Below are 15,543 nucleotides of genomic sequence, written 5' to 3' on the forward strand. Positions count from 1 at the left end.
ACAACTTTTTTATTCCTATTTTTGGGATATTTTCACATAATAGTGTCCATTCCTTAAAAAGGCTGCAGGTATGCATACCAACACTACTGTAATAGAAAAGAAGTTAAGATGGCCCTGGCGTTTTGTCTTGGAGCTCTTTAATTTTACGGTATTATCCTAGAATCTGATATTCTTGGTTTGGCAGCATGAGTTTCTTACAGGAAGGTGCCTTTTGTATAACTGTCAATATTTAAGCTGAGGGTTTTAGGGTGGAGGTTTTATTTCTCATTTTGTATTGCTTAGATATACTGTGAAAGTTCAGCGGGAGCTGGAAATTGATGAATGTGAAATTCGCGCACTGGGAGAAGATCGTAAGCGTTTCTTATGCAAAGCAGTTGAGAACTACATTATGTGCTTATTGAGTGGGGAGGAGCATGACATGTGGATCTTCCGTGTCTGTTCTCTCTGGCTTGAGAATGCTGGACTTTCTGAAATCAATGCAATGATTCAGGTTGGTCTTTGTTCTGATTCATATTGAGGCTGCTTCATATTGAGAGCTAGTTTGGTGTAGCGGTTAAGGCACCAAGCTAGAAACCAGGCGACTGTGAGTTCTAATCCCACCTTAAGCACAAAGCCAGTTGGGTGACCATGGGCCAGTCACACTGTCTCAGCCCTAGGAAGGAGGCAGTAGTAAACCATTTCCAAAAAACATTGCCAAGAAAACTGCAGAGACTTGTCCAGGTAGTTGCCATGAGTCAATGCTGACTCAAAGGCACGAAAAAAAAAAATTGAGGCTGAATCTAGGGCCACCTGTTTTTATGTTGAGAACCTTTGATTTGGATCTTAAGTGTCCTATCTCATGTAAATCCAGCTTTTGTAAATCTTTCCACAGACCTATGCATGTTATCAGTTGCATAGTTCAAACTTGGTTTGGATTTTACATGCTATGGTTTTGTGCATATTTATGCTACATGTACAGTTTCAGACTTGCAAGATTGATGACAGGCTTATGAGGTAGGTCAGACAGGAAACATGACCAGATGAGCTAATTCTACTTTATTGTAAAGCTACTTTGACAGAACCTTGCAAGTCTGAAAGTACAGTTCTCACACATACACACACTGTCTCCTTTACAAGCCAAGAAACTGGGGAGGGGGGGGGGTCTTCTGAGCCTCTTGCCCCCTCCACTATCCAGCTGTGAGCTATGCTGTCTCTTATCTGACTGTTCCCTTGGCAGTGTCCCTTTGCCCAGTCTCCCAGGGTCTTTCCCACATTCCATTACGACAGTTTATCAAAAGGACAGATTTGTATGGTATTATTTCATTATTGTTGCTGGTGTTCATTAGACAAACTATAGCTGATTAGTTTGAAGGATACTATCTTTTTCTCTACTATGTAGAGAAATTATTAGAGCCAAAGCATTGTATTTGGCACACTCCCATTTCTTCACTCTCACTCTCATTACGTTTGCCTCACTTCATTAGCTTTTGTTCTTGGGATATGTGACATGATTATCTGAATTAATTAGCATCAGCCTGCCATCATAATAGCATCTTTGATTGTTACTTTTTCAGGTTAGTACAAGAAAGTATCCAGCTTGCACAAACACCTAATTATGTTCCATACTGATTCTTCTTTTATACCAAATACATCTTATCTTTTTTGGCTTTTAGGAGCTTAGTCTACCATCTGTTCTGCCTTTTGATACCTTCAAGTGGGCTTAGTGAGCTGAAAACATCCAGAACTTTCACAGATTCCTTTAGGAATATTTCACTGTATAACAGACTTGTAATTCTAGTATAACTAGAAATTGTAAGACATGTATTGGGCCAGTTGACAAGAGCCAATACCTGCCTACACTTCTCTTAAGTCATAGCTAATTCTAGAGTTCTGCAGGTTGCCACATTTACAGCCATCTTCACACATTCACTCTTTCTAACTGAATGTATGTTCCCATTCTTGTCGTCATCTCCAACCTTTTAAAACTTTCCTCCATTTCCATTTTTGAAGGTTTGGCTTCAGTTCTGTTTTCTAAAGTTTTTCCTCACTCTCCAATTCCCTTCCCCTCCCCCTCCCGCCCCCCAAATTCCAGCTCTGTTCTTTAAAAAAACTTTCCAATTACTTTAGCTCAAGTAGGTTAATGTGTACTTGGAATATAATCTCCAAAAGTTGCTCCAGAGAGCCTTAAGAGCTGCAGCTGATATAAGGTGTTGCAGGCAAGTGCTGTGTCTGCGTTCCTCCACACTCCAAAGCACTTTTTAGCGAAAACAATCTGAAGAACTACACAGCCCTACACATAACATAGTTAAACCCAAAGACATTCAAGTTAAGTTCAACTCCTGCTGCCTATATGTCATTTTCTTGCCAAAAATATCGAATTGATTTGCCACTACCTTCTAGGATTTTTTAATTTGTTTTTTCTTTGTTTTGTTTTGTCTGGTTTACAAACCTGGTAATCTATGGGTGTCTCTGTAGTGGAGGGAAACAAAACGTCCAAAGAGATTCAGATACAAAAGAGATCTGCCAGTCTAGATAGTAACCAGTATTGTATTTGCATGGCTTTCTTAGGAATACAGGTAGTCCTCATTCAATGACCCTAATTAGCAACTCCATCACTAAGCAAAGCAGTAGTTAAAGGAAACATTATATGACTGCACCAACTTACAACAGCCATTCCAGCAGTCTTGGCTGCAGTCATTAAGCGAATTACCTATGGTCATTAAGAGAGACATCATGTGACTGCAACTTGCAACCTCCTGCCAGCTTCCCCATTGACTTTGCTTGTCAGAAGCTGGCAGGGAAGGTTGCAACTGGAGATCATGTGAACGTAGGATGCTGCAACCGTCGTAAATGCATGATGGTTGCCAAGCGCTTGAATCACAATCACATGACCACGGGGATGTTGCGATGGTCATACGTGCGAGGACCAGTCGCAAGTCACTTTTTTCAGCCCCATTGTAACTTTGTACAGTTGTTAAACGAATGGTTGTTAAGCGAGGACTATCTGTACATTTGATCCCAAGGTCAGATTGGTATAATTAATTATTTTCTTTTTTGAAAAGATAATGATATTTCCACATTTAATTGATGAAAAATGTAACAGATGATGGCATTCATAAAGCTTATGTAAACATTGTGCACTGTAAAGATGTCTGCACATACATGTTTAAATGCACTTTCCTATTGTTTTGTTCTCTATTTTGCATGTTCTTTTGCTGCACAACAGAAGGAAGCCAAGAAAATCCCATCCTACAAATTCTTGCCACTGATGTACCAGCTGGCTGCTCGAATGGGAACCAAGATGACTGGATTTCATGAGATTTTGAATAATGTAATTGACCTTCAATTTTTTAATGTGTCTTTCTCATTTACAAATATATCATAGAATTTTTGTTTGGATATTAAGTAGGTATGATAGGAGAGTGGTAGGAATTTTTTCTTAGGCTATATGTAGACAGTTGAGCTGGTGAAAAAATTTTCTACAAGGGATCATTGCAGTAGCACTATATTGGTTTAGGTATTTTGAGAATGCTAAAGGATTTCCTTGATATATAACAGGGTCAAACATCATTGTCAAGAAATACTCAATGTGATGTATGTCACATCAGTTAAATGTTTTTGGTGGCGTGCTGGGAGGTCGCCCTCCAAAGAATACAAATAGTCCTCAGCTTATGTCCATTCATTCAGCAACTGTTCAGTTACAGCAGTGGTGAAGAAATGGACTTATGGCTGGTCTTCAAAGTTCTGGCTATTGCAACAGCCCTGTGGTCATGTGTCCCAGGGATCTCATATTCTGTAGCATCCCCCACCCTCCTGCAGCCTCTTCTGACCCAACCATAGATCCCAACAACCCACGGCACCTCCCCACCCCCTATGGCACCTGCGCACCCCTCTGTGCTCTTTATCTGGGACTCCTGCCTTTTCCTGCTTAATGACCTGGGATTACAGTGGCAACTGGGACTGCTGGGATTGTCATTGCTAAGCCATCCAGTCATGTGACATCGCGCTTTACAACCGCATTGCTTAGGGATGGCAGTCCCAGTCCCAATTGCTGTCATATCTGAGGACTACTTGTAAGTGGGTAATGAGCATGAAACTGAGCAAACTCAGGGAGGCAATGAAGGACAGGAAGGCCTGGCGCGATAGGGTTCATGGGGTCACAAAGAGTCAGACACGACTTAATGACTGAACAACAACAACAAAAACCTGTAAGTGAAACTGGGACAAAAACTAACTTTTATTTAATGTAAATGTAGTGAAAATCATACTGCTAATATAAACCTTTAGAGATGAGCCATATAAGGCTTTCAGGGACCATATGTACTTCTCAGTTGAAGCATATTGAGCATTACTGTTGAAGCTTTGGTGCTTGCTTAATATTTAGTTCACATTTTATTTTAAAAAACAAACTTTTTCAATATTTTTATTTGAATAGCTTATAGCAAGAATTTCTCTCGACCATCCACATCACACTTTGTTTATAATTCTGGCATTGGCAAATGCCAACAAGGATGAACCCCTGACCAAACCAGAAGTGACTGAAAGAAGTGGACTAATAAAAAATGTGCCAAAAGAAGCATCTCCTCTTGACATGGTACTTAAATTTAACTATATTTGCGTTGTTTGGGATTGTAAAAAAATAGTAAGTTATTACAGGGATCATGGAACGTGTGGTCAGTGATGATGATGATGATATGAATTTTCTCTCCAACAACGTATTGTTTCCTAATATCAGATTTATTTTAAGTCTTTGATTAATTTTATCCTTTGCATTTGAATTGCATTTTTAACTTCCTTTTTTAAAAACTGATACTACAGGATCGAATGGCGGCTGCTAGCAGTATAATTAACATTGTAAAACACAAAAGACCTGATATGGTGGTACAGGTTGAAGCCCTTTGTGATGCCTATATTACTTTGGCAAACATGGATGCAAGTCCCTGGAAATCCCACAGAAGTAAGAATTTGTGTGTGTGGCGGGGGGGGGGGATTATTTGGATGCTTGGAGTCCATTCATTCCTAGTTCAAACCCCATAGCAAAGGGAAAGTACTATTTTCTGTCCACAGTATATTTTACTTGGAGTATATTATCTACGAATGCTGTGCGTTGTAAATATTTTTCCCAAATTGCTATGTCCAGAAATGAAAGTTGATTGATTTGGCAGGGTATAAATCCAATAAACAAACAAAGTTAATTAAAATAAATTGGTAGGTAGTGGCTAAGTAGGACTTCTGGAATAACTTTCAGTAATACAGTCAGAAATGTATTCTGAACTTCAAAGAATATTCCGAAAATGTTGCCTTTTCAGTATGACATGGGGTGCTGTTCTTGAAAAGTATATACTTAATGAAGAGCAGATATTTATTAATGTGATCCATGTTTTGTTTATTCAGGAGGCATAAATATTCCTTCTAATCAACCTATAACTAAATTAAAGAATCTAGATGTTGTTGCTGTACCTACCATGGAAATTAAGGTAAATCAATTTGAGTTATTTAAGTCTCAGTAAACATTTTTGCACCATTGTGTTGGAATAGCAGAGAAATGAAAACACTTATTGTTCAGGCTGAATATTTCATGTAGGGGATGGACAAATGGCAAGGATTATCTACATTTCATCTAAATTTCTATGTGATTTTAGGTCGATGCTAGTGGCAAATATGAAAATTTGATCACGATAAAATCATTCAAACCACAATTTCACCTAGCGGGAGGAGTCAATCTGCCCAAAATAATAGATTGTGTTGGATCAGATGGACAACAGAGAAGGCAGCTTGTGAAGGTGGGTTCTCTATTGCATCAAGAAACATGAACATGATATATAGACGTGGCACTGTTGTAAATTGCTATGACCACATCGCATTAGAATAAGTATGATAAAGTGTTCAATCACAAACATACACTCAGTGGAACTATACAGTGTTAAGCTTATTTCTCATTTGAGGAACATTTTAGATGGGGATGCATGCACAGAAACATTTGTTTCTTTCTCCAGTAGCATACTGAATTTACACTGTTGAGTAGGACTCTGCCATATGAATTCCTGCATATTTTTATTTCATTGTATTACAATGTAAGTAATATAGCAGGCATAAGATAATGGTAGTGAGTGGAAGGTTCTTAAGTAATTTTATTAATATATTTGTAATGCATAACAAAGCTTTTCCACACTTTTGAGGAGTTCCAAAGAAAGACAGCCCATCTGAAATTGCAGTCTCATTCTCACTCTTGTTTATAATGCAAAGGTAGTTTTACTTCAGTGTAGGGATGTGTGGAGACTTCTTTGTGGTGATTTCTATTCTCAGCACTCTTACATGGATGCAGGGTCCATTTGCTTCTCTGAATGTTTATAGGACCAGGTAATATAATTCTGCATTTGCAGGAGAGAGTGCTATTCCTATTGCTTTTTTTGGATCTCTTAAAGGGACGTGATGATCTGAGACAGGATGCTGTCATGCAGCAGGTTTTCCAGATGTGCAACACTCTGCTACAGCAAGATGCTGAAACCAGAAAGAGAAAACTGACTATCCGCAGATACAAGGCAAGCTTTGCATGAAAATTACCTGCTGTGGATTTAATGTGGGTGCCCTGAATGCAGGAAGAACTGCCCCATAAAAGACCATTCATTCATCTGCTGTTTCTCAGTAATAGCATCTAGAATAGCTGGCAATGGCAGTATCTGAACATCAGGCAAAGCAAATAGGTTGCCACCTTTCTCCTCCGACAGAAAAAGTGCTTCTCCTTAACTCTGTCTAGTTTGGAATAATCTCTACAGGCGAGCAGTGATTTTCCAGAGCCTGACCCAGGTCTTGCCCAGCATCTCATGCTTGAGAACCTGTTGCGGATGTAGCCTGGGACCCTTCGTTATTTATTCTACTGCTAACTGGAACAACAGCCAAACTTCTCTAGACATATTACAATATGATATTTAAATATTTAAAAATATTTAAAAAGAAAAATGGTAAATACAATGCAAAAATGATGCAATTAATGCAGTTTAACAATTCAGGTAGTCCTTGACCTACAACCATTCAGTGATCGTTCAAAGTTACAATGGTGCTGAACGAATGATGGTTAAGACTAGTCCTTGGAGCTCTGGCCATCCTAGCACCCCCGCGATCATGTGATTGCGATCTGGGTACTTGGCAACCCATTCGGACTTACAACTGGTTGCCAAATGCCCTGTGATCACATGATCACTATTTGCAACCTTCCTTGCTGGCTTCCCCAAAGTTAATGGGGAAGCCAGCAGGGAAGATTGCAAGTTGCTGGGGTAAGTTTCCCCCACCCGTGCACTGTTCCCCAGCCCCTCTGCACTCATGCCACGCTGGCCATTCGCAACCCCCTGCACAGCCTCCTGGACCCACACCACACTTCATGCACCCGACCCATGCCACACCCTTGCACACCCTCTCCAACTTGCATGGCACCTCTTGTGCACCCACCCTGACCTGGGTGGCGCCTCTCACGTACTCTCCCCAACCTGCATGGTCCCTCTCGCACACCCTCCCCAACCTGGGCAGCGCCTCTCACACGACCCCATGCACCCTCCCTGACCCTCCCTTACACGTGTGCTGTACCTCTTGCACATCCCCTTGCTCCCTCCCCCACCCAGCAGCAGCCACTTACCTGCCTGCAGGCCTGGGACTTGCAACCAGGCTTTGAAGACCTGGTTCTGCCACTGGGTGAGAATGCAAGCATGGGGATGGCTAACCCCATAGAGGCCTCTGCCTTCAACCTCAGGTTTTTCATCCCCTTGGTCTCTCCTTTTTAGTAATGTTTTAATTTAAGGTTTTATGTGTTTATATGTTTTATGTTCTAATGTTTGTTATGAATCGCCCAGAGTTCCCCCATTGGGGGGAGATGGGCGGTTGAAAAATTTAATAAACAAACAAACAAACAAACTTCCTGTTGGCTTCCCCGCTGACTTTGGTTGTGGAAAGCCAGCAGGAAGTTGCCTCATAATGACCGTGGGATTCAGTTAACAACACTAACTGGGACTGCAGGGATTGCTGTTGCTAAGCATGTGGTTGCACTTTATGACCGTATCACTTACTGATGGAAATTCCAGTCCCAATTGCCATTGTAAGTCAAGGACTACCTGAATGATGCAATTAAGTAAGAGCATAGAAGATATGAATAATATGTAACATTATGTATTGTATGTAAAATAGCAAATCCACTACTTCAGCTTGTGCTCAATCTTTCCTCTCATTGCAGACTAGCTCTAAAATAATAATCAAGCAACTTGAACATGTGCTCTTTCATTCCTTTTCTCTTGAGGGTTTTCTTCTGCCTTTCCAGTGATAATCACAATTCTGTGTTAATCTGTTCTCTAGTACTTTCTTGATTAACCAGAGATCATATAATTCAAAATGGATCTGCTTTATCTTCCCGTCTAGGTTGTTCCCCTTTCTCAGAGAAGCGGCATCTTAGAGTGGTGCACTGGCACAATTCCTTTGGGTGAATTCCTCATCAATACTCACTCCAGTGCTCACAAACGCTATAGACCAAATGACTACAGTAGCATAGACTGCCAAACCAAAATGATGGTAAGTCCAGTACATTAAATCATGCCAGTTAATGCTTCTTCACTTGTAGAAACTGTTCATAAGAAAATGGAAGGGATCATACCTCTGAGAGTAGTAGAAAAGTGGTTGTCTGTGTGAAGGAGAATCAGTTTGTAAAACAGTCGTTCAGGATTCATTCAGAAAAGTAACATGACCTCAGAGCCATGTTGCCATGTCATATGAATTCAGTCTTTAAACCAGTTTCTTAAATCAGACTTAGCTAAGCAGTGATACAAACGGGCTAAAACTGTCAGGTATAGTGAAATGATGACAAATTGGCACAGTAAAACCAATATAAAATCAACAACAACAACTAGAATAAGGGGGCACATTTGAACTAGCAGTGGAAACCCTGATGGTGAGGAGAGCTGTCTTCAGATAATATACCATCACTGGAAAAATCCTATCTGTTGTAGCCACCTGCCTTTGCTCACTGTGTGAGATATCTTGAAGAGGGCTTCAGGGGATGCTCCTATGAAACTGGAAGCCAACTTTGGGAGATGATAATTACTTTTGATAATCTCATCCCAAGGTGTTTGGCAGTTTAAAACTAAAATAAGCACTTTGAGTTGACTCAGAAATGATTGACTGGCAGTGCAGATGACAAATCCCTAACTGAGTAGGATCTTACTAATCAGTCCCAGTTAACAGTCCATAAACCCTGAAATTTCTGTACAGTTTTGAAAGACAGCCCCGCCTGTAAGCCACATTACATCCAAACAACATAACCAAGTTCTAGGGCTACCATATCTGGATTGTAGAACTCCAAAGATCACTCAGTGGCACCAAAGAGATACAGAAAACCTCTGTTTAATTCCATCTGGTGGTTGCCTGTTTTGGGGGGGTGCAGTCCAGATATGGGAGCCCTGCCAAGTTCAGTACTTTATCCACTACACTATAAGTTTCTTTACAATGTTATCAGAATATCTAGTGAGCATTTTCGTGTGTATTTATACTTTGTAGGAAAGAGGTGTTATTTTCTTGTGTAATTACAACGCTAGTTGTATTTGAAAGCATTTTTCACACCATATCTGTTCACATACAATGGAAACTATACTCAAAATTAACAGGAGAAAGGAAATAACTATCTGTAAACTATTTGTGGTTCCCTTCAAAGGATGCAAAAAAGAAAGGTTTTGAAGAAAAATATACTATTTTCATGGATATATGCCAGAATTTTCAACCTGTGTTTCGCTATTTCTTTATGGAAAGATTTTTGGATCCAGCAGTGTGGTTTGAGAAACGGTTGGCATACACTCGTAGTGTTGCCACTTCATCCATAGGTATTACAAAATATAATAATTGGTTTTGTTAAGCTTCTATCATATTTACAAGAAACATATTTTCTTTGGAAATCTGGGCAAAGACAGTTTGTTCCTTTTTGTCCTTTGGGGGTGGGGGTTGTATTATTTTAAACTAGGGGCTGGCCATCTTTAGATGGCCAGCAGTAGCCCAATATTTCTCAGGAGGACAAGGGCCACAGTAGTAGGAAGGATTATGCAAAGTGGGCAGCATCACACATGTGGTCTGAGCCAGGATTTTCTTTTTTGCTGGAGTTGTTTATGTGTGTGCTTGTTTTTAACGTATATAAAGCCTTACTTTGGAAATATTCTGTTGTTTTTACATTTCAAAATCATGGATACCTTGCCACTAATAATTGGTAGTTGTGATTGGAAGGGTTTCCGGAAGCCAGACTAAGAAGGATACGTTGTACCAGACCACAAGTTGCCCATCCTTGTTTTAACTATACTAAACCTTTTTCCACTATAATATTTGTGCCTTTCCCCTTCACAATGGCAGGAAGTTACACTGCTGATTTTTCAGACAGGGTTCCAGAGACTACCAAAATGGGTTCATATACTTACTGCTTTTTAAAATGTTGAGCTCATTTTTTTTCTGTAAGATGGGGATTTTAATAGATTGTATAGATAGTTACTTTTATTTCCTTCCCTATTTTTATTTAGGTGTGTTATTCTGATAGCAAATGAAAAATATTAAATTATCCTTTACCTTGTTAATTGTAAGTTACCACACACTTTGTTTGGCTTTTCCAGAATACATGAGACCTTTATGAATTTATCAACATTTAATCCAGTTATATAATAAAAAGTAAACAAATTATCAAGAACAAGACATAGTGGTTCTAGTTTCAGTGTTTAATAAAAAGACTTTTCTCACACATGTAATTAGTAGCAATTAAAATCTAGCTGCATTTTTTCATTTCTTTTTCTTGGTTGTTAAAATAATATGGTCAATAAATCAAATATTGGTACTGTATTGGTTTTTATGTTTTTACGGTTTTTATTGTTGTTTATGAGCCACCCAGGGTTCTGTTATATAAGATAGCCAGCTATATAAATCTTTTAAATAAATATAGTCAGGACCAGAAATATTGGAACAAGGATTACTGTTTTAGCATTTGGCCTCTGTACACCACCACATTGAAGTGTGAAACACACCCAGATGGGAGCAAAGTCAGGACTTTCAGCTGTAATTCAAGGGTTTTGATAAAAGTGGGGCACTAACCATTCAGGAGGTACAGCCAGTGGCATACACACACACCCATCATTGGTGGCTCAGAAGTAGTGGAATGAATGGCTGACAAGCAGCTCAAAGGCCTGGAGGTGGTTCTGAGTGTTACATTTGCATTTGGTAGCTGTTCACTGGAACTCTCAACATGAGGTCCAAAGAGGCGTCCATGCGAGTGAAGGAGGCCATCATTAGACTGAGAAAACAAAATAAACCCATCAGAGAGATACCAAAAACATTGGGAGTGGCCAATACAACAGTTTGGAACATCCTGAAAAAGAAGGAATTAACTGGCAAGCTCAGCAACAGCAAAAGGCCTGGAAGACCACGGAAGACAACTAAAGTGGATGACCGCAGAATTCTGCTCATGGTGAAGAGGAACCTTTTCACATCTAGCCAGGTCAAGAACACTCTTGAGGAGGTAGGCATGTCATTGTCAACATCTACAGTCAAGAGACGGCTTTATGAATGTAAATACAGAGGCTTCACAACAAGGTGCAAACCACTGGTAACGCTCAAGAACAGAAAGGCCAGATTAGACTTTGCCAGCAAACACCTAACACCTGAGCCTGCCCAGTTCTGGAATAAGATTCTTTGGACTGATGAAACCAAGATTAACTTGCACCAGAATGATGAGAAGAGAAAAGTATGGAGAAGGAAAGGAACAGCTTATGATCCAAAGCACATCATCTGTCGAACAAGGTGGAGGCAGTGTTATGGCATGGGCATGTATGGCTGCCAGTGGAACTGGGACATTGGTATTGATTGATGACCTGACTGCTGATAAAAGCAGCAGGATGAATTCTGAAGTGTATAGGGCTATACTTTCTGCTCAGATTCAGCCAAATGCTGCCCAACTGATAGGACGCCACTTCATACTGCAGGTGGATAATGACCCAAAACATACAGCAAAAGCTACCCAAGAGTTTCTCAAGGCAAAGAAGTGGGATGTTCTTCAATGGCCAAGTTAGTCACCAGATCTCAACCCAATAGAGCATGCTTTTCACTTCCTGAAGACAAGACTGAAGGCGGACCCACAAACAAGCAGCAGCTGAAGGTAGCTGCAGTAAAGGCCTGGCAAAGCATCTCGAGGGAGGAAACTCAGCATTTGGTCATGTCCATGGATTCCAGACTTCAGGCAGTCATTGACTGCAAAGGATTTTCATCCAAGTATTAAAGGCGATCCTTATGTTTGTCATGATGTTGGTTTGTTCCATTACTTATGAGCCACCAATGATGGGGGTATGTATATGCCACTGGGTGTACTTCCCCACTTTTGTCAAACCCCTTGAATTACAGCTGAAAGTCCTGACTTCACTCCCATCTGGGTGTGTTTCCTTTCAACTTCAATGTGGTGGTGTACAGAGGCCAAATGCCAAAACAGTTATCCTTGTTCCAAAATTTCTAGTGCTGACTGTATGTTTAAATGAAGGAATGCTATAACCCTTCCCTAGAAGGTTTTTGATAAATCTTTTGCTTTTCTATTTTGATATGTGAATCCTAAATGCATGCCAGCATAGTACATGTATCTCCTAGATGAGGTAGGGGTAGGGAGTGCAGTGCCTTTATGACAGGGGTGTGCAGGCCAGAGTTTTGCACTTCAGCTGGATATTGTTTGGTGAGAAGCCTAAAGATTTGTGGTGAGCATCAGATAGATTATATAATGCAGTAAGAAGTGTGGATTGAAACATTGATGGATCAAAGACCAAGATAGTTGTGTTTCACATGGGAAATGAAGTGAATGATTACAAGTTATACATAAATGGTAAAAAGCCAGAACAAATTGATGAGTTTGATAGATTGTTTACTAAAATCCATAAAATGAATGGAGAAATTTTAAAATACACTTAATGCTAGTAAGAAAGATAGTGGATAGTATTTGGTACATGCAAATACTGAATGTTTGTCAAAATAAATGAAAACTGTATTAGGATGTCTTTCTACCTAATTTAGTATATGGAAGAGAAAAATGACTATGTCAAAGATAAAAGTAAGTTGAATTCAGTAGGAATAGGATATTTAAGCATGTATGGTAAAACAAAAAGGGTGAAGAAAGAATGAGTGGTGAATAAATGTAGATTGAATACAAAGGTGTTCAATTTGAAAGAAATAGGCTGAGGTGATTTGGTCATGTTGAGAGAGTGAAAGATGTTCAAACTGCAGAACAGGGAAGGAAGAGTGAATGGGTCAAGGGAAAGGGAAGGATTAGAAAGTGTGGCAGGAGGGAATTGCTGAGGTTCTGGAAAAACATAAGTGTAAAGAACAAATGGCAGGGTATGGATATAGTGGAAGCACGTTTTACAGGGAGAGAACAAGGGGTACAGTGTGTGGTGTGTAACCTAGTTTTAGCTGTTTCTTTTTCATGTCTGTCTGTCTTACTATTACTTACTTCTTTTCTGTGCTATGCATAATGTTGCTTACCCTGAAAAGAAATAGAGTGATGGTTAGTACGTATGTTGCTCTGATGCATGTTTTTGAATGAGTATTTCCTGGATCTTATACATTGTTATGTAGTAACACTTACTAGATTTGGAGTTTAAAATGAACCTATTGTATGTATTATCTATACAAAAGGGTATGTATATGAAAACATTTGATACTCTGTACCAGAGCTGCATATAGATCTTGCTATTAGCTATCTGCAGCTCCTTATTCCCCTTGAAAAGATACTTTTGAAAATCAGGGCATTATTGGAGCATTAGATTGACTTGCTAGATTATGGTGAGGAAGGAGAAAAAACCTACTTTTCGCATTTGCAGTAGACTTTCAAAAAAGAAAGACTGGGTGCAAGTACCTCTGGATTAATTTTGTGATATTTCCATTTCAGTTGGCTACATACTTGGTCTAGGAGACAGACATGTACAGAATATTCTGTTAGATGAAGAAAGTGCAGAACTTGTACACATTGATCTAGGTATGTATCAAAAAAGGAGATCAAGTGTTTAGCTTTTGACATGAGTCCCATTCAGGCATCATAGAAACAGGAGGGTTCGCAATTCTAATTAACTCTGCTCTTGCCAACCTCTTTCTCCTGCATATATTAACATGCAACGTGGTTGTCTGAAGAAGAAAAACCTTCATGTGTAGGAAACAGTACATCATTGCTTGCATTAAGGCTTTTTACCTGAAGGATAACGATATCACATGAGCAATATTGATGTAAGGAGGGGGCAGACCAATTCTTCTTCATTTCTAAACATCTGCATAGGGCTTTACCATTGATTGAGTCATAGTGGAAGCAACAGTGTAAGATGATAAAAAATAAAATGAAAAAATGAAAAAAAATTATATAATGAACTCCAGAAACATTGACTGGATTGGTTATATTCTTCCTCACCCCTCTTTTTGAAAAGAGACTACAGGTAGTCCTTGACTTATGATGGCAACTGGGACCAGAATTTCCATCACTAAGCAATGCAGTCATAAAGCGCGACTGCATCACTTAGCAATGCCAATCCCTGCACTCCATTTGCCATTATCAACTGAATCCCATGGCCATTAGTCATGGCAACGTTCTGCCGGTTTCTCACAACCAAGTCAGTGGGGAAGCCAGCAGGAAGTTGCAAGACCCAGGTAGCTTGCAAGCAGGCCGGTAGGCAGGTAAATGGCTGCTGCCAGGTGCAGGAGAGTGCAAGAGTGCAAGGGAAGGCTCAGCAAGGCTCAGGGAAGGTGGGAGGGGGGTGCGAGGGAGGCATAGAGAGGGTTGGGGAGGGTGCCCCAGGGTGCAAGGGAGGCATGGCAAGGGTCAAGGAGGGTGCGCCAGGGTGCACAGGGATGTGTGAGGGTGCAAGGGAGGCACAGCAAGTGTTGGGGACAGTGCATGGGTGTGCACAAAGGTGTGAAGGAGGTGCAGTGAGAGTTGGGTGTGCGGGGCTGCACAAGTGGCCAGCGTGATACTAGGGCAGAGAAGCTAGGGGAGAGTGCATGAGTGAGGGAGACTTACCCCAGTGACTTGCAACCTTCCCTGCCTGCTTCCCCATTGACTTTCTGGGGAACCTGGCCAGGAAGGTCGCAAATGGCGATCACATGATCATGCGGTGTTGCAACTGGTCTTAAGTGCAAGCCAGTTGCCAACTACCAGATTGCAATCACGTGTTCGCAGGGGTGCTGGAATAGCTGGAACTCCAAAGACTGGTCATAACCACCATTCATTCATTGCTGTCATAACTTCAAATGGTCACTGAACAAATGGTGATAAGTCAAGGACTACCTGTAATTTAATAGTTGATAAATGCCAGGCTGGAAGAAACAAGCTGGAATTAAAATTGCAGGGAGAAACATCAACAACCTCAGATATGCAGACGATACCACCCTAATGGCAGAAAGTGAAGAACTAAAGAGCCTCTTGATGAGGGTGAAAGAGGAGAGTGCAAAAGCTGGCTTGAAACTCAACATTAAAAAAACTAAAGATCATGGCATCTGGACCCATCAATTCCTGGCAAATAGAAGGGGTAGAAATGGAAG

At 40.4% G+C, this 15,543-nt stretch overlaps 1 protein-coding gene across 2 annotated transcripts in view; it reads left to right on the forward strand.

The window, feature by feature from the left end:
* The window catches only part of ATM (ATM serine/threonine kinase), an 85,349-nt gene that overhangs the window by 65,287 nt on the left and 4,519 nt on the right, over window positions 1-15,543 (forward strand). For both annotated transcript variants that reach the window (XM_088140639.1, XM_088140640.1), the window contains exons 50-59: window positions 283-490; window positions 3,206-3,310; window positions 4,415-4,573; window positions 4,798-4,936; window positions 5,374-5,456; window positions 5,622-5,762; window positions 6,405-6,521; window positions 8,383-8,532; window positions 9,668-9,833; window positions 13,907-13,993. In XM_088140639.1, the coding sequence (XP_087996765.1) occupies window positions 283-490; window positions 3,206-3,310; window positions 4,415-4,573; window positions 4,798-4,936; window positions 5,374-5,456; window positions 5,622-5,762; window positions 6,405-6,521; window positions 8,383-8,532; window positions 9,668-9,833; window positions 13,907-13,993 (1,355 nt within the window). The remainder of the gene's footprint in view (window positions 1-282; window positions 491-3,205; window positions 3,311-4,414; window positions 4,574-4,797; window positions 4,937-5,373; window positions 5,457-5,621; window positions 5,763-6,404; window positions 6,522-8,382; window positions 8,533-9,667; window positions 9,834-13,906; window positions 13,994-15,543) is intronic.

The sequence above is a fragment of the Python bivittatus genome, unplaced genomic scaffold (genome assembly GCF_059951505.1).
Source record: "Python bivittatus isolate LINGU-HERP-01145 unplaced genomic scaffold, Pbiv_v1 ctg000340_np1212, whole genome shotgun sequence".
Taxonomy (NCBI): domain Eukaryota; kingdom Metazoa; phylum Chordata; class Lepidosauria; order Squamata; family Pythonidae; genus Python; species Python bivittatus.